Source organism: Antechinus flavipes, chromosome 3, assembly GCF_016432865.1.
Source record: "Antechinus flavipes isolate AdamAnt ecotype Samford, QLD, Australia chromosome 3, AdamAnt_v2, whole genome shotgun sequence".
NCBI classification, from domain to species: Eukaryota; Metazoa; Chordata; class Mammalia; order Dasyuromorphia; family Dasyuridae; genus Antechinus; species Antechinus flavipes.
This window is the reverse complement of record NC_067400.1, coordinates 166,792,193-166,812,477: the sequence shown is the minus strand read 5'-3', so window position 1 is coordinate 166,812,477 and position 20,285 is coordinate 166,792,193. Positions and strand designations below refer to the sequence as shown.

The window sequence follows — 20,285 nt, the reverse complement described above, 5'->3', positions numbered from 1 at the left end:
ACTGGAGATCATTATTGATCACAAAATAGATAATTTTTATTATATTAAGTTTAAAAGTTTTTGTACAAACCAAAAATATGACCCATGTAATATTTTAGCACACAGTAAGTAAATGTCAATTCTTTCATTTATTTGTAAAATATTTTATATACAATTTTTAAAAATTTTGAAAGGCAGCATGAATATTATATACTCCATATACTAGTATATATAAAGAAATGATCTTGGAATTAGGAAAACCTGAATTCAGTTACTGCCCTTGAAACACACTAGCGAGATCTTAATCTGGGACTTGTCTTTTAACTTCTCAACTCTTGGAAACTCTTTAAAATGGTAAATTTCAAAGAAGTTGCTGACTTCTGTTGGAAGAAGGAGTTTCCTCACTGGACATTTCTTTACCAATTCCTTAGAATGAAGAGGAAGTAAAGTGACAATTGGAATTGGTGGATCTCTTAAAGTATCCTATCCAAAATACTTCTATTATTACTAGTCATTGAATTATGAACTTTAGTTATGTTTTCTTTCTGTTATGCTATATTTACACTACAGTGCTGACTTCTGGGTTCAATGTCTGGGATTGCATGAAACATGAGATTGCCTTAAGTCTTTCATATGCCTATTTACAATATATTCATTGATAAATTTCTTTATATTGCATTGTTAGAGTACATTTCCCACTGTATTTGCTTTCCTTTAAGAATTTTTTAAACTTAAAATCATGAAGTAAAGGTTACCATTTTTGAATCACTTCATTAATTTGGGAACTAAAATTAGAATGATATCTTACAGATTTGTAAGGAATAGATGATAGGGAGTTGACCTTTGATTTCATTGGTATTTTGAATGCCTTAGATGAGAAAAACTGTTTCTATCAATATAGGTCAACATTCTTCTCTAATTTATGATCTTATAGAGTTGTCTGGAACACTGAGAAGTGATACCCAGGGTATCATAATTAGTATGTGTCATAAGCCACACTTGAATCCAAATCTTTCAGCTTCCAAAGATGACTTTTTATCCACTATCCACTTCCCCTTAATTCTGGAAAGTATTTTAAAATTTGCAATTTATCTTGGTGCCCTTTATCTCACCTGATTTTCACAGAAATCCGATGCTTTAACTGAACTTCCCATATAATGAGAAATAACAATGTTCAATTGACTTGCCAGAGCTCATACACCTATAAATAGCAGTGAGGTTTTTAACTTGGTTTTCTGTCTTGGTGTCTTTCTGTTGTATACTACACTGACTCACAGCTATATTATCCTACCGTCTAAATCTATTAAGAGTCAGTCAGTCTGTTATCCCATAGACAAACAGTATGGCAATCTTGGATAGAAGATTGGAATTGGAACCAGAAAGCCTTGGATGAAAATCTTGCTCCTGGTCCTACATGGACATGGAGAAGCCTCAGGTTTATCATCTATGAAATAGAATTAATGAATGATGTATTTATCCACCTCAAATGACATAGTACCTATCACATATCTAAAAGTTAGACTGTTTTCACCTGACCTGTAGTAATACCTTCTGAACTCATATTGGTCTGATTAACCACAGTCAGATACATTGTACCTTGACTCAAACATAATAATGTGGCTTTGGTCCTCTTCAGTCTTGAATGGCAACAAACAATTATCAGCTGTCATTGTCCAATATCTTCCATAGACCTGTACTAATAGAAAAAAAAGTTAGAACTAGTGATGTAAAAATTGTGGAAACACTAATAAGTTATAATGAAGCATACTTTACTCCCTTTGGCTTACTGGGGACCCTGTATGGTATAGTATAGTGAGGAGGGATTGGTGGGAAACTAACTTGGAGTAAAGGGTCCTGAATTCAAATGCTGACTTTACTATTTACTATCTCTGTGATCTTCAGCAAGTCATTTAAATTCTCTAGCATTTGTAAAATTAGGGCAGTGGACTAGGAAATTACTAGTTTCCTTCTAGATCTGAATGCTTTGACTTATGTAATTAGATTAACTTGATAAACTATTCACAATTTTTTTATATTTCAGCTTATTTTTAAAAGCTTGATAAATGCTTAGATCTACATGTTGATTTCCTAGAGTATCACCCACATTAATCATTATTGACATAAGGAGCCCCCTATAAAGGTGATAGTCATAATTTCACTCACACTGAAGATCAAAACACATGATCTGTCAAAGAATATTCTGATTTCAAAGTCACTGCAATATATGTAAAAAATGAATTTCCTCTTTGAAATTTGTACTCTTTTTATTTTACTGTATGTGGTTGTTTTACCTATAAAATGGTATCCTTCATTAATCAAAGTGAAGGAGAAGAAAGATAAAACTCTTTCCTTTAATTCTGCATTATTAAATATTCCTTGTCAGGCATTATTGTTATTTTGTCTTTCAAATCAGAAATACCAAATTAAAATTTTTACTGTCACATGGGTTTTAGAAAGCAGCATTATATTTTCAGATCATCTTGACAGCATCTATATTCATATGACAAATCTTAAAAGATTTCTTTAAAAGGAGTAATGAAAGTAGAAACAGCAGATGAAAGGAAGCAGCTGTTTTTGCATTGTTGAGAATGTAAACAAAGGGAGATTGTGACAAGCAGTAGTGCATGTGGTGAACCCTGATGCCCTTTGCAGCAATTATGAAAAGAGCTTAGGAGATTCCTGTTCGATCTCTCTGCAGATAATACAAAAAGCCTGATTTTTAGGGTAAAAAATCTTTCGTGTGTGTGTGTGTGTGTGTGTGTGTGTGTGTGTGTGTGTGTGTGTGTATTTAATTTGATTGTGTTTCAGTCTTTAATTTGTGAGACTGGTTTATGTTTTCTTAAAGTTACCATTTTTGTTTTTAATTACATGTTCCATTTTTTAGTTAATTTTTTGGATCTCTCTTATGTCTTCCATTTTCATCACAGAAGTAGACTTCATTCATTTATATTTAGTTGAATTAAAAGTTGGAAATACTCTTCAGGACATAAGAATCAAATACAGTTGTATTTTTTTTAATGACTTATTGTCTTTTAAAGAAATATAGGTTCCAGTCTCAGCTCTGTCACTTTCACTTACTTTCTGGGTGTTCTTAGGTAGCTTAAATTGTCATTTTTCTCATCTGTAAAATAAAAGGGGGGTGGAATAAGTGATCTTTTAAGATTTCCTTCCAGTCCCAATATTTTTTGACACATATATATATGCAGGTATATGTAGAATATCTATATTTATGTAATCCTATGGTATATGGATATGCATTTATATGTATACATATAAATACATGTGTGTATGTGTGTATATATGTGTATACATATATACTTTACTAAATTCATGATTTTATTGGAGTAGCAAATTCTTAATGAGGAAATTCCTTTTACACACATAGATTGTCAACTCTTTGGCAACTTAAAGTCTTAAAGAGTTGTCTAGAGACACTGAGACATTAAGGGCAGTATATCATGTCAGAGATAGAACTTGAAACAGATATTTTCCTGACTCTGAGGTTAGTTTTCTACTTTCTATATATATCATGCTGCTTTTCAGTTTCCCATATTAAGCCATATAAAATAGATATCACAAAATTAAATTAGAAAAATGCCAGATTGTATTAATTGGTATTTATTTTGGAGGATAGTTTCTTCCATCTTTGACTTGTTGGGCTGCAAAAAAATAAAAAATAAATAAAAATAAGATCAATTAATTAATTAAAATAAATAAAAATAAAATCTAAGAATAATAAAAAGGAACCTCTATCTAGATTATCTCATTGTCAGAATATCATAGACAAGGAAGGGATTTTCTAGAAAGGACCTTAGAAGTCATCTAGTCCAACCTTATCTATTATGCATGTGCTAATTTAGTACTTTAAATTTTGATTTTTAAATAACTAGTAAATCACTTTAAAGGCATTATGTTGCATATGTAGAAAATATTGGCAGTACTACATTGCTTTGAAAAATATTCTTATATTTGAGAACATATGTATTTGCTTACATTCTTTATCTCCAATTTCAATGAATAGATACTTTGGATGGTGATTTTATATTGTAGATATTTTGGGAATTTTTATGTTTATGTAGATAAGAATTTTATTTATAATCCTTCTGTCATTTGGATGCTTAATTTGGGAAGCATCACCAGAAATGCTTATAATCCTTTGTCATAAATGGCATCATTGCTTTCCAGTCAGGAAGAGATGAAGCTATTGTTATTTATCACTGACCTTGAACTTCACTTTCTTCTGGGACTTTCCCTAACTCAGAAAAGAAGTTTGTGCTGCTTAGACTTGCAATTAGGTATTCAGTAGATTGTATTTGAAAAAGGGTGCAGGCTGACTATCTTAAGAAGTCTTTGTTTCTTTTTTTTTTTTTTTTTAAACTAACAAGTCATTTATAAAGTAGACATTTTTGGAGGTTGGAAACTAGAAGTGGTAAAATCTTTATAGAAATTTGTTTCCCCCTCATATATAAGGCCTTTAAATATCAGTGGATTAGAAGTCATTCTATTCAGATTCCTGTTAAACCACCATTTAATTTATCAACAACTTAATCTTACTTGTGACAAAAAAGAAACTATATGGTACACTGGAAACAGCTCTGGGTTTATCAAAAGAGTATTTTTAATCCTGGCCCTATTTGCCATCTGAGTGATGTTGAACAAATCAGTTCACCTTCCTTAGTTTACTTATCTGTCAAATAAAAAGAGTTAGACTACAATTGAACAATATTTGAACTTTTAAATCTAAAAGTCCTTATTCCTGAAATGTGACTGCATAAATCCTTACTTCCTAAAGCCAACACTGAAAAAAAAATGTATAAATAAGTCTATATGAAGGACAGTACACACACTTATCTATTTATCTACACACATGCATATAACATGTATATATATACATAAATACATGTGTGTATAGCTACCTGAGAAGAAATGTTACATACAGAATTTTGAGGAATTGAGGGCACAGTAGTGACTGCTAGAGATAATAGGAATGCCTGAAGTTTGCAATCGTATGGGCAACCCATATGCTTTCTCATATGGGGAGACCATTATTCATTTTTTTCATACATAACACTTAAGCTTCCTTTTAAAGCTATTTATTCTTAAAGCTCCTTTTGAAGTTCAATTTAAGAAATATTGGAAAGGAAGAGCACAGTAAACATAGAGTATGACAGTGAAGGCTTGGACATGGTGTCCATTATGATTGTGGGTCCTATATTTGTCTGCAGTATGAAGGGCCTCGCTCTCTGGTCCCTCTTATGTAAATTAACTGTATAATGATAGTTTGTTACTTGGTATTTGGCCTTTTTCAGTAGTGAAATCAAAATAATGGGTGATTTGAATGCAAATCATTTTTTCTTGAGCTGAAGAACTTACATGTAGATCTACCATTTGGTGCATATTTTTATCAGCTAGAGAAACCCAAATTGCTATTGCTGCATGGCCTCAACTAGACTCGTATCTAGTTAGTTTATGATGTATTGTCCTTGCTCAGTATATGTGAAATTAAAAAGGATTTTGGCATTCTCTAGTTGTGCAGCTGCCTATCCTATTGGCTGCACCCTCTTTCAATGTGTTTGCCTGCCATTCACAGTGAATTGAGAAAGCAACTCTGTCATGCTCTGAGCCCTTTGCAATATTTTGAAGGACTTCAAGCTTTTCAGAGGTCTATAGCTAGTTCTTGGAAAAACAATCCAATCCTATTTGGTTTTTGCACAATTTAAGCAAATGTATTTGTCTTATTTGAAAGGTTGTTTCATTGATTTTAAGTATTAAAGTTTTAAGTATTTTAATTAATATTAAACAGTTTCATTTCTTTTCTGGGTAAAGCATTTTTATAAAGTGATTTTCACAGCAACTGGTAATGACATTTTTCACAAATATAATAAAGTATTATATTAAAGGAACATAATTTCATCATTGACATCAATAACAAGAAGCAATGATAGCAGGGATTATATTATTTTATTTTTTGCTAGTAATATATTTAGTTCTAAAAAATATTAGTATTGTTTTAAAATTGATGACACAATTATGCAAAAACTTGAAAAAATAATCTGATCTATCTCCTGAAGTTATTGAGGCCCAGAGAGATGAAGGAATTTGCCCAATATTCCACAAGTACAAGTGACAAAACTAAGATTAAAACGTCTAAGTACACTTAGTACTTTTCTACCATACTGTATACATACATCATGCAGGATCCATATTTCCTTTGTCAAAGAAAGATTTAGTACACAGGCACACACATGCAAACATGCACACATTCTCTCTCAGGATAGGCCCCTTGACAATTTATATTTATCTTCTTCCACTACTTTTGAAAAAATAAACTTTGTTTTCTCATTTGTACTTGTGTACTATCTAAGTAAAAGAATGCTAGAAGTGCATAGGCCCTAATAGTAATTATTATAAAATTATTATAAAAGTGCTAATTTATTTAGCACAACTTGGATATTTCATGAGAAATAAAATGAAATGCCTATAAGACAGAGGTGGATTATTCCAAATACTTCCTAGCTTCATAAATGATTTTATGACTAGCTTCCTCATTTTCAGTTGGCTCTGTAATAGGATAGCATAGTTTTTAGAGGATAGTATTGCATTTCTAAAGTAAGCAAGCTTGCTGATGATTTTCAAAGGGAGTATCAGTTAGTCTCCAGGTGTAACACACAGATGGAAATTTATTGTGTTATTGTGACAAAACTACCCTCCTTTTTTCCTAACTCTTTTCTTTAACAAAATAAAAGTTGCTATGTATATTCCTTGGGGCCACACCATCACAGGTAAACTGTAAAAAGGGATTTTCTCCTGCTGTGTTTACACTTAACTGGCATGAATAGCCTCAATGGCCATTTTTCTTGAATGTGTGTGTGTGTGTGTGTGTGTGTGTGTGTGTGTGTGTGTGTGTTATGCCTTTGAATTCCTTTAGGTAAGTGATAGTATTCTGTTTTGAAAGGAAAAATGTGAAGGGAATATGAGAAATCATCATTTTATTACACAATTTTTAATTATGTCAACATCAAAACGTATTAAGTTCTAGACAATCCCTTGTGGAAGAGATGCTAGCATAGTAGAAGGGTTCAGGAAGATCTGGATTCAAATTTTGCATTTTGCTACATATTTAGTCATTTACCTTGTGAGTGGTAACTTTAAAAGACCTTAATTATGAATGGATTGCTAAATTGTAGCAGTGGAAGGAGTTTCTGCTTTGGGAATTCCCCCCTTCTGGTGATATCACTGTTCTAGAGCAAAGTAAAATGATCCCTTACATTTAAGTTTTAGGTTATTTTAGCAAAAAAAAAAAAAATTGAAAGATGTTTTTTGCCTTCTTTTCATTATTAAAAAAAAAAAAAAACATACTTGGGGCAGCTAGGTAGCACAGTGAATAGAACACCAGCCCTGAATTCAGGAGGACCTGAGTTTAAATTTGGCCTCAGACACTTAACACTTCCTAGCTGTGTGACCCTAGGCAAGTCACTTAACCCCAATTGCCTCAGCAAATAAAAGAAAAAAGAAAAGAAAAAAACATACCTGAAATACCCATCACTTTGTAATATAGTGAAAAGATGACCAGAGTCAGTCAGGAATACCTCCTTGAAATCTTTGATTTGCCACTAATTTAGATGTAAAATCTTTGAATCCCTTTGAACCTGTTTACTTGTTTGTAAAGTTAGGGAGTTCAATTCAATTATTCCTAGGCTCTTTAGTTCTCTGATTCTATAAAGACAAGGTCTTGGGGCAGCTAGATGGCACAGTGGATAGAGCACGGACCAGAGTTCAAACCTGTCTTAGACACTTAACACTTATTAGTTCTGTGACCCTAGGCAAATCACTCAGCAAAAAAAAAAAAAAAAAAAAGCAAAAAAGACAAAGTCTCTTCTTTTGTGGATTCCTCTAAAAACCTGGGCATGTTTGGATAGTGTGTCTATCATGTAATTATTTGTCCTTTTATATTAAATGTGGTGCAATAATTTTTGTGCTAGAGACCTTACTACACTATTTTGTGTACAATTGTGTCTTGAAAAGATTTAGGGTCTATTCTGCTTTATAATGGGCTGAGATCGGGTCGATGCCTGTCTTGATTTGTGACCAAAACAAACAAAAAACAAAAGGACCCCAGAGGGCAAAGATAAAGCAAAAATGTTTAATTATTGAATATACAACATGCTTGGCATTCACACTAGAATTCCTTATTAGAGTTAGCACAGGTTGTCTTGGATTAAATTGTGACACACAAAGATATATTTTGAACTAACAGTGGGCAGAATGAATTGGTAGGGACTGGATTTTGAATGGTTTATAGAATAGTTTTTGGTTAATTGGAGAGGGAGGCGAGGAAAAAACATTGGAGAAGGGAAGCTAGTCCTTGCTGTTTTGTTTTGTTCTTAGCAATAAAGTCTCTATAAAAACTAGATTATCTCATCCTTCCTTGTGGCGTGTCATTAACATCAAGTTACAACTTGATTAGAAGTGAATACTTTAATAACAAAGGTTCAGAAAGGAATGATAGCTCAAATTGTAAGTGGGAGTAATGAGCTAATATAAAAGAAGTTATGAATTCATCTTATGAAAGATTTAGAGATATTTCCAATTGTTCTCTTTAGCCTGAGAAGCTTTGCTTCCCTCTAAATTTCCTTTCATTAAAAAAAAAAAATCCCCCCAACCTTTCTTCAGCATTTATTCCTTTGCATAACTCTCTATGAAACCCCACATTGTCATTCTTGACATATTCTTGAAATGTCTTTGCTTTGATTATAATAAAGGAATACAAAGCAGTCAGGCCTATTTTCCTAAGAACTGTTTTTATTAAAAGCTAAACTTTATTTTGTAATACTACATTTAATTCAGGAGTAAAATTCTGTCCTGGAAATTTGAATTTATTAGAAAATAATTTCATTAATCCATGAGGCTAATTATTAAATTAAAAAAAACCCTAAACTTTCCATTTTAAAACTGGATGTGTTTTTTTCAAATCAATGTTAAGAATGGTCTTAACTTTAAGTAGAAAAATGTTAAAAGACGTTTTCCCTCATCCCATAAATTGTTAACAGCTTTTTGTATCTTTGCTATCTTCTGCCATATTGATTTCTATTGAAAGAGCAAGAAAGTTCCAAGATCTCACTTTTGAGATATCTGTTCAGTGTTTTATAACAATAGGACAAGAGAAAGCAAGTATAACATTGAAGCCAAATGTTCCCTCCAACCCCTACTAATTAAAACTATTCATTAAAACTTAACCAAAAAGATGTAGCTTAGAGTTCATTCAATTTTATTTTTAATTCTCTACTTTTATACAAATGTTGGATTTTCTTTACTTAATTCTTAGATTGTTATTAAGCCCCAGTCATATGAGTTAGTTAATTCCTTTTATCCAATACTTAAAGAATCCTAAAAATTATACGTAACTTTACCTTTTAAAAATGTAAATGAAAATTATGTTGTCTAGGTATGTGGCATATAGAGAAGAACAATTTTATATTCGGTGGAATTTTGAAAAAGTAGGAAAAATATAACTTTTCTTATTCTTTCTATTATGTGTATACCCTCCAAAGTAACATAGCCAGTACATACATTGCAGTAACCACAAATTTCCCCGAAAGTATGTACCTCCTAATAATTATGTTCTCTTTTGCAGTTTCAAGTATTATCTATCTTAGAAAATATTCAAAGTAGAGTAAGCATAAAATTAGTGTCTTGTTGGCCTTCCCCCACAAAAAAAAGTAGTTTCTTGATTCTAAGTTATTATTAAGTAGAAAATAAAATCATTTTGCTACAACAATAATTTTGCTAGAATAATCTCATTAATAGCAAAAGTAATTAAAAAAACAACAACTTGAAAATAAAGGATTAGTTCTGTGAAGGAACATTGTTTGCCAAAGTATTATTATTATTATTATTATTATTATTATTATTATTATTATTATTATTATTATTTTATTATTATTTTATTATTATATTTTTGTTTTATTAGACTGGATCTCTCTCTCTTTCCTTCAGAATCTAAGTGCAGTGGACTCTCATGGTCTAATCCCACAACTGACAGTCACAAGAACTTTACCTGCCTTATTTCTACCAGAAGTGGATTTCTCTCTCCTTAGGCATTCTAGTTGGTGCCTACTCCTCATGGCTCACCATATTGGTGCTAGAGTTAGGGATACCCAATTAATTTAGCTTACTGAAATTTTTACTGCTCCCAAGCTCAAGCAGTTCATTATTCTCAGGAACCACAGTAGCAAGGATTGCAGCCGTCTATCATCATATCAGCCTATTTTATCATTTTTATACCAAAGCATTAGTACTTATATCTTAGTTCCACAGTTTGCAGGTATTTTTCATTATTATTGTCTTCCTCCATCACTCTTTCTGGGAATAAGAAAGTGATATTCTGGAATGAGGGCTTGTTGGGTAGGTGACAGTTGCTGTAACTAAATGACATCAACCAGAACCACATCTTTTTTGCTTTCTCATGTCTAAATGCTGTGTTCCTAAAATGAAGAATGTTATGTCTGCCATGTGTTAATAATCATTTAAGTATCATGTTTCCTGTGAAGTTTCCACGCCCATTTCTTTTTTTTTTCCTTAGGCAATTGCGGTTAATTGACTTCCCCAAGGCCACACAGCTAAGAAGTGTTAAGTGTTTGAGATCAGATTTGAACTCAAGTCCTCCTGACTTCAGGACTGGTACTCTCTACTGTACCACTAGCTCTCTGCCATGTCTTAAATGGTTTACCTTGTCTTGTCTCTATTTGTTAAAATTCACCTCTTTTTTTCTAAAAGCATAACCCAATTTCCACCTCCTAGACAGAAATTTTGATATTCTTTCCTTGTTCCTGAAGTAAAAATAATCTCTCCTTCAAATTTGTTATATTCTTTGGCCAAGTTTACTTTTCCCACCCATCCCATATCAAACTTATATGTGTGCATGTCATTTCTTTCTAGATTTTAGGCTTAAGAATAAAAGTTATTGTGCTTTTCTTTGTTTCCTAATGCCTAGCACCATATCTTGAAATAGTTGGAGCTTAATAAGTATTTATTGAATTGAAATAAGCCCAAAGATTTCAATTGATCATACATTTATGAATTAGAACATCTTCTATATGGACAATACTGTATTGGCAGTAAAGAACAGAGAATGCAAAGATTTTTTTTAAGTCCCTTATGATGCCCAATCTCAATTAAGAGTTGACAAGTTCCAAAATAGTAAATGAGAATAGAGAAAATGCATAAGAGGAATATAGATTATTTATAAGAGAGGTAAGGAATTAAGAGATTATTTCCAGAATTTGGCCTTGATCAAGGAAAGATTTCAAATAAGTAACAAAGATCCAGGATGGAAGGGCTGCTTTCCAGGTATAAAGCAATAATCAAAATCACAGAGATTTGGATGGAGGGGCATATTGATTTAATAAATAAACTATCAGTCTTCCCAAATCCTCATGTTAGATCTCAGGAAACAAGGAGTTATCTTTATCAGAAATGAAATCTATCTCCAGCCTTTCAATTTCTATCCTTCATCTCTCTCTCTCTTAAGAAGTATTATTTCTGATGGCTACTTTTGTTGATGTTTTGTGAGTACCACTAAGCATTCTCAAGCTGTCTACTTGTATCAGTAGTGCCATTATAAAGAGAGTTTGCTAAAACTTGTTTTGGTATCAAGCCATAATAAACCAGTATGGTTTGAAGAGGGCAGGGCCCACTGACTGGTAGAAAGATAAATTTCTAAAGAACATGAGATTGAATAGATTTAAACTCTATCTCTGAAGCTACAGCAGAGTCAGGTTTTTTTTTTTTTTATCACTTTGTTTTTTATTAGTCAAGAAAAAAAAAAGTCACATTTCTACTTTGGAGTCTGTTTTACTAAATAAAAGAATTTTTTTTTCAAATGTCTATCTTTTTTCAGTTATGTCTGACTCTTCATGATCCCATTTGGGATTTTCTTGGCAAAGATAATGAGAAATTTCCTTCTCCAACTCATTTTACAGATGAGGAGTCTGAGGCAAACATGATTAAGTGACTTTCTGAGGGTCATACAATTAGTATATGTGTGGGGCTAGGTTTGAACTCAAGATGAGTTTGTCTGACACCAGATCTACTTTGCCACCTAGCTATCTTTCTAAATTCTCTCCTAACTCGGCTCCTTACATCTAGTTTCTCTCCATCTCATTCTGTAATACACACATTAATCAATTAATCTTCTTTTAATACTGTTTTTAACCATATCACTCATTTTTCACAAAAATCTTCAGTGGCTCCCATTTGCCAACAAAATAAATTCCAAACTCCTTAGTTTTACACTTTAATCAAGGTCTTCCATAGTCTGCTATCAGACTGCTTCTTTTCTCTTTTCTCCCAAACTCTCCATTCTGTCATCGATGTTAGGAACTCCTTTCAGCCTGCAATTTAAGAATCTATAGAATTGTTTAGGGCAGGCACCAAGATCAAGGGTCATGTCCCTAATGAAAGAAGTGGAACTTGAATCCAAGTCTTCCTGACTTCAAGTCTGACTCAATCTACTATGCCAGTGTGCCTCTGAGCTCTATTTCTAAGATTACCAAAATCAGTATTTTTAAAAATCCATAAAAGGACACATCAAAAATAAGTAACTTGTTTCTTTTGTAAAATACCTGCCAATATGATCCAGTAGTCACCATTTGTCAGCCCTACCTATTTCCCATTGAGTAGCTGGGTGGCACAGTAGTAAGAGTACCAGTCTGGAGTCAGGAAGACCCATTTTCCTAATTTAAAATTTAATCAAAGACACTCACTAGCTGTGTGATCTTAATCCTGTTTGCCTCTGTTCCTTATCTGTAAAATGAACTAAAGTTAGAAGTGGCAAACCATTTCGGTATTTTTGTCAAGAAAATCCCAAACAGGGTTACAAAGAGTTGGACACAAATGAAGACAACTGAACAACAACAATAACAATAACTCTATCTTCTGTTATTTTCATTCACCAATTTTCTCTTTGAGACCACTTAATTTTTCTACTGTCCCTTGAAAGTACTTGCTTTCATTCTTCATACCACTCCTTTAACTTGGAACTATCTTCATCTTCTTTCCTATCTCAATCTTACCTGTTCTCTTTATAAAATTTCCCTTAACACCTTCAACCTCAAGTGATCTCTCTATCCTCTTAACTGTAGTGGCAATTGTTGTCAGTACAATTTTGGCGATTAATCATGTACTGTCTTGTGACATTCTTTCATTGTTATCTTGAGCTGCTATTTAAATCTTTTATCACTTCAATTTTGAGACATTTATATAGGGTCTCCTAGTCCAACCATTAGTCCCCTTTCTCTTACCCTCTGAAATCCTCATTAATTTCTCTTACTTTTTTTTTGTTGTGCCCCTCTCCCCCCCTCCCCCAACCAGGTCATATAACATATCTTTTTGTCTTCCCTACAAAAGTTACAAAATTAATTAGGTTGTTAAAAGCTATTTATTGCTGTTCAGGCTTTTAGGAAGAGATAGGCTGCAGTTTGTCTTAGCCAGAGGTATTGAATGTTTTTCAAAACTCTCCGAATGTGACTTGAACCACATTTAAATGTAATTGGGAAATATTTACCAAATAAATAAAAGTACAATAAAACATTGATGACATTACATTTCAAAACAAAGTAAAATGTGGCTGTCAGGGATTCTTTTATGGACAGATCAGTGCCTTCAGGAAAAGTTCCCAGCTATTGAAATTCTTTCCTTCTTTGGAATTAATGAACACAATTGGACTTCCCATGAAGTTCTCCTTACACATTTCTTGTCTAGTCTAATCTTGAGGTTTTTGGCATAGTTGAAGTAGCAGATTAGTCCTTCATTTAGGGAAGGAATTTGTCTCTTTCAACCACTTATATCAACTTCATGATGTTTTCATTAAGGACTCCTTCTCAGGAAGGAGTCCCATTCTGCCAAAGAATAAATTTCCGAAGATTACATTTCATAGTAGGAAAAAAATAATACTTTGAACAATAAGTGATAATCACTGACAATTCCTTCCTCTCTCCCCAAATAAAGGAAACAGAATCAAGGTTTCACACTTTCCAATTAGATGATAAGTCCCTTGAGGACAGAAACTTTATTTTTGGGTCTTGCTACATCATTTCCTGGCACAATGTAAACTTTCAATTTGATTTTAGTAGAAAAAAGACAGAAAACATTGTTGTGAGCCTCAAGAGTCACCCAAAATGTAAGCATAGAACTGTGAAATCTAATTCTATATAGTCTTGTTTTTCCTACTTTTCCCCTGAACTTCAAAATTTTGTAGCCTCTTTTGGCATGGGAATTTGGGGTTAACTCTTTGGGGGTCTATCTTATCAGACTAGAAATACTTTTAGGGCTATGATAACCTTGTGACCTATACATAGTCCATCAGGAATTTGGCATTTGCCTGAGATGATTCAAGAATCTTCTTATATTTTATTTTGAAATAAATAGGATCCATGGTATCATTTTTGTATTCCAGAGAAGATGTTTCATGAGAGTTTTAAAATTGTTAAAATGTGATATTAAAAAGCAACAGAAAAAAAGTGATATGCCTGAAATAATGTCAGTAAGAAGGTTTAGTTATGTGTCTAATTTAATATAAAAAAGTTAAAGGTATAAAGTCAAAATTTTGTTGAGGCCTTGAGGGGAAAAAAGACATTAAAGAATTAAGATTGAAGCAAGTATGGAGGGGAGAAAACATAGTGGAAAGAATTAAATCTTAATTATCTGGATATATTCATCTCTTCTTAGGAAAGAACAAGAAATAAAATATAATTTGTGAAATTTAGAGACATATAATGACAAAATATGCAAATGAAGGTTACTACCATTGATATGTATTACTGATTTTTTTCTTAAATTGCACTTTTTTCCAGTATTCCTTGTGAGTGAAGGCAGTGTAATATTTAAGGTAAAAAGTACTGAGCTTGGAGTGAGAAGCATTAGTCTCTTGGCTAACTGTACAGCCACTGAAAAGTCACTTAATCTAATTTTGGTCACAGTTACCAAAACAGTGAAGATAATAAATTTTTGTGCCTGTATCCCAAGATTGTTGAAAGAAGCCAATGAGGCAACATATCTGAAGTCCATTGCAAACTTGGCACATCAGTTATTCCTCCACCTCCACTGAATTTGCTTTTATAAACTTTTTTACAAAATGTTATTAATTTTCATAAGTTTTATAAATTATTTTAAATAAAATTTTATAATTTTTCAAAAAATTTGCCCAGCACAGTTGATAATCCCATGAAACTGAGTTTCATAGAACCTAATAACACTATAGGAAAGGTACTTTTTTCATTTGTCTCTTTAATTCCTCCATTCTCGTGTTCATTAGATTGTGAGCACCTTGAGAATAAGCACAAATTTATATAATAGGCACGTAATAAATGCTTTTTGACATGATTTTTCTGTGGAACCATTAAAAATCTGCCTTTTTTTTTTTTTGCATAGAGTGATCATTATTCACTTTTATTTATTTATTTTTTTTCTTTTCAGAGTGAAAAATCTGGCTAAATCACCATGACCTCATATACCGGAGTATAACATTTAACAACAGAAGCTGCTCAGCATTTATCATTTCTTAATCTGAAGCTGCTTATGGTTTACTTTTCTTTTTTGATCTGGGCAGTTACTTAACTTTTGAAATGATAATGGACTACATTAAGACAAGGAATCATCAAAGAAAGGAAAACGACCTGCCTCACTTGTTTCCTGTTTTTTGGCATCTATCATCATGCTGCTGTTTGAGAAAGTTAATTGAAGAAACTATTCTATAGAAATCTGGACCTTTTTAGCTGACCACCTGAAGTGGTGGCCAATGCCTTCACTTCCTTTTCCCCTTCTTCCTCTTTTCTTTTCTCTCCCCTCCACATCCTTATAAAGACAAACTATTTATCCCTTAGCATGCTAGGAGATTCTGTTAACACCCACAAAAGCAGTAAAATCTGGTATTTACTGGTATATTCTCAAAACTACCACAGTCCTACCTCAGTTCAAAGTAAATCCGGATTTGTATTGTTGGGGTATGGCAGGACCTCCTTTATCTCTCTATGCTGAATGTTTCTGAAGAATGGTCATCAGCCTTATTGAACTTCAAGTATATAGCAGCTTGCTGGATTTCAGTTCACTAGCTGTAGGGTTTATTTAGAGACAGAGCCCAGTATGGAACTAAACAGTCTGAATAAATGAAAATTTTACGTTGGACTTCGAAGATGGACGCAGAATAGTTATAATGTAACTAAAGCAACTTAAGTTAAATATCATAAAACTCTATGGGGGTTGAAGTGAGGGGTGGGGAGGGGGAGGGTGGGAAGATATTTGGGGAGGGGATGAGTATCTCTTTTTACCTTTGACAAACTTGTTTAATCCTCTCTATGTAGATGTTTAATGTAGGTACTTCAAATTGCAAAAGCCTTTTATTCTATTTACAAGCTCAAATTTCTCTGCTACCCCTAATGTTGAGCTTGCATTTCTTATAACCAAAAAATCCACATAGGCATGCTAGCAATGCAAGGTGGTCATGGGTGTTTGGCAGATAAAAATTTTATCTTTAATATAAGGCTATCATGCCAGCCAATAGGGCTGCTTTGTACAAAAAGAAAAATGAGGCATTCCAGTCACAGAAGTTAAGAGAAAAAGAAGAAAAAAATTGCAGTACTTGTCACTTGTCTAAAAATCTTGACAAGATTACCCATGTTTTATGTTTTCAGTGTTCTGAAAATACCAGTATTGAGGCAAATATCCCAGATATCACACAGAACTGCTGACCCAGACCAGCAGAATCTTATGTCATGTTGCTGCTCCTTAAATTTGATTGGAGAGTTCACATGCTTTTTTCTCCATGGGTATATCCCTAATGTCTGCCTTCCGATAGTCATGTATGTATTACACTAATTCAGTGTAGATAAGAGATGTTTGAAAAGTTTCATGCTATGGGAAAAAAAAAATATATATATATATATATACATATATGTGTGTGTGTGTTATTACATCACTATAAAAGTATGCATTAATCAAATGAGGTTTATTTGAGGAAGACCTAAAAAGTAAATGTCTTATAAATCCAATTAATGGCAATGCAAAAAGTCTTCCTGCTTCCATGCTGAACTTTTAGAACAGAGGATTGTATTACAAGACAAAGATGAATGTAAAGTAATCCCCCTGAACATTTTTAAGGTTTTAATTTTCTGGGATTTCACAGTGCAGCACTGCATAGTCCATACAATACTAGTTTGAAGGTCAATTTCAATGTATAATATGCTTTATTAAAAGGATGTAAAATGTTCTAAAATTTTTATTTAGTTTCAGAAATAAGATGATGGTTGATATTTACTACATAATCCCCCAATTAAAAATAGCACTGAATGTGGAACCTGCTGAACACAATAGTGTGTTGACTTATATTTTGAAGTAGTTCTCTGTACTTACAGTAAAGTCATGCCACTATAGAAAATGGTTCATATTCACACCACAACTTAAAAAAGAAACAAAAAAAAAAAAAACAAACAAAAAGCAAAAAAAAAAAGTTGACAGTGTACTAAATTTTCCTCTATCCTGTACATTTCACAAAAAGGCATATGCAATATTTACATTTTAATTTAGTTTACAGAATGGAACCAAAATGTATAAATGTTATGTTTGCTAAAACTTCACAATGTATATTGGGTCTTTGTACATTTTGCCTGACTTACCTTAAATTTAAACTATTTTTTGCTATATAAACTTTAACAGTTATTAAACAGTGTTTTCTTTTTGGGTACGTATTGTTTCTGGATATCAAGATGTTAAATATATTTCTTGCTATTGTGATATGACAAGAGACTTAACTTATCTTGCTCTGTCTTCCAATGTACACGCTGTATATAAGGATAAATGTGATGCTGCTGGAGACAAGAATTAATGGAACTAGAATAGTGCATTGTATTTAGTCTGTATTGATCATGGATGCTCTCCTTAATAGCCATATGCAATAAAATAAAATGCATTATTTATGAAATGAAGTCTTTGAGGACCTGCTTTCTGTAGGATTTCTGAGTTGTGATATAAAAACCACTTTACTCTTGCTCTTTTTAGGTAAATGAATAAATATTAACATTTGAAAATATTGCATGTTTTTCATATTTTAATTCTAATGAGAAATTTCAAAAATATTCTTTTTAGATGTCTTCAAAATTGCCACAATATTAAATTTATAAAAAAAAATAAAAAGTGTCTCCCCCAAAGTAAATTAGGAAAACCAGTTCCAAAAAAATAGGCGCAACTTCAGGAAAAAAAAACAAACAAACTTGTCAAAGTCAAATGGAAACACTAATGAAAATCTTATTGCTCTTTTAAGTAGAAATATTTAGCAATAATTTGTGGAAAACAAAGACCTTTAGATTTTTATTCTTGTCCCTTTTTCACTTTAATTAAAATCATGTGACCAGGGTATCTACAAATCATAAAATTATTGTGGCTGCCATTGCTTTATAAAAGGGTACAATTAAATAAAAGAGAGAAAAATCCTTGAAGATTGGAAGAGGACATTTAAAAAAAAAGATTACCAGGGATGGGTCATATGTATATTAAGGCATTTGGGAAATTGGCTAATAGCATCTCTGGATCACTCAGACATTGTCTACATGCTCAATGATTATGGTAACTGTCCCATGATTGATAATTGTAGGTCAAAATGATCAACTAATCCAATCTGTATTGATTGATTTGACCTCAAGCCACTGTCAGAGTGGTTCTTGAAACCATTCTGGGAAGAAGGATAATCTTGACTTGTCATTTTTTAAGAACTCATAGAGGACAGAGAAGGGTCATGTAGTGCTTACCTTTAAGAAAGATCAAAAAGAACAACTCTAGACTGAGAATGAAGGAGTTAATCCAGATACTGGTTAAGATATTGTAACTATTCATTTAAAAATCAATTTGCAAATCCTTTGGAGATCTCAGAGTACCACGCAGTAACTCACATAGATCAGGAAAGAACCAGTTCAGTCAGATTATTATATCAATTTTAATAAGACTTTGATTTTGACCCAGGTGATGGATTCATCAATCAACTAGGGAGACCAGTTTGGGTTGGACTACTACCTTTAGGAAGAGAATGATTGCACCAAAGAGTATAATAACTCAGAGGCAACTTGAGAGAGACCAAGCTAGTGGTCCCCAGAAGGGTCATTCTTAGTTCTAATATTATTTAATATCTTTAGCATTGATGTGGGTGATGGGCTAGGCAGGATATTCATTGATTCTATGAAAAAAAAAAAACATGAGTTGAATAGGTTTGCTTACAGTATTGTAGCAGAAATAAACAACAACAACAACAAACACTCTAGGACTAGGAGTTCTAGTTCAGAACTGGATTCTGGTGCCAGTTCTCCCAGCAAATGACAATACCTAGCTGTGTGGTCTTAGTTAAGTCTTTTAGAATGTAAGCTCCTTGAGGGCAAGGACTGTTTTGTTTTCTGTCTCTGTATGCCCAAATCCTAGCACAGTGTCTTGTACCTAGTAGCCATTAAATAAATGTTTGTTGAATTGATGTCATTTTAATGCTGAGCCTGTGTCTTCATCCATGAAAATGAGAATTTACTAGCAGAATTTCTCAAATCTGTGTGTGTGTGAGAGTGTGTGTGTGTGTGTTTGCAAGTGCATATTACATATCTCTTTGACAATCTGGTAAAGCCTATGGGCCTCTTCTCAGAATAATTTTTTTTAATAGATAAAATACATAGGATTACAAAGAAAACTAATTACATTGAAATATAGTTATCAGGGTTTTTTTTAAGTTGACAGGATCTTAGGTGAAGAACTCCTGCACTAGATGATAGTAATCTCAGTGAAATTAGGGGCAATGTCTCATTAATTTTTGCAAAGACTAACATTATGCTTGTGGAAGTAAATGTTCATTTATTGACAAATTAGATTGGTTTATAAGGTTAGGCCCCTATCCAGCTCTAAAATTGAATGAGCCTTAGCAAATATCAGTATTTCAAAGTAACCTTCACAAATTAGAGAAAAGGTTAAAAAACTGAATTCACTGATGATAAGTGCAAGATAAAAAAGAAAAAATATGCACACCATAGTGACATCTTTTAGACTTTCATAAACCTGCTGTACATATCAGCAGCTATCTAACGCCCATATTACATATAGACAAGTTATGTGGCTATTTATACCGTGTTGCCAACCCTTGAGATTTCAGCTTCTTTCTTATAGGGCTATCGGACTGAGTGTGATATTGGCTTTCCACTTACATGTATGCATTTACAACATAAAAATATACTGATATAAATATGTGTATATGTATACACAAAAATAAATATGTGATTATACATTTT

General features: G+C 32.6%; 1 protein-coding gene across 1 annotated transcript in view; it reads left to right on the top strand.

Annotated features, from left to right (window-relative positions):
- Positions 1-19,497, top strand: part of IRS2 (insulin receptor substrate 2) — a 41,585-nt gene extending 22,088 nt beyond the window's left edge. The window contains exon 2 of the mRNA XM_051984180.1: positions 15,454-19,497. Within this exon, the coding sequence (XP_051840140.1) occupies positions 15,454-15,458 (5 nt within the window). The 3' untranslated portion in view covers positions 15,459-19,497. The remainder of the gene's footprint in view (positions 1-15,453) is intronic.
- Positions 19,498-20,285: the final 788 nt, after the last annotated feature.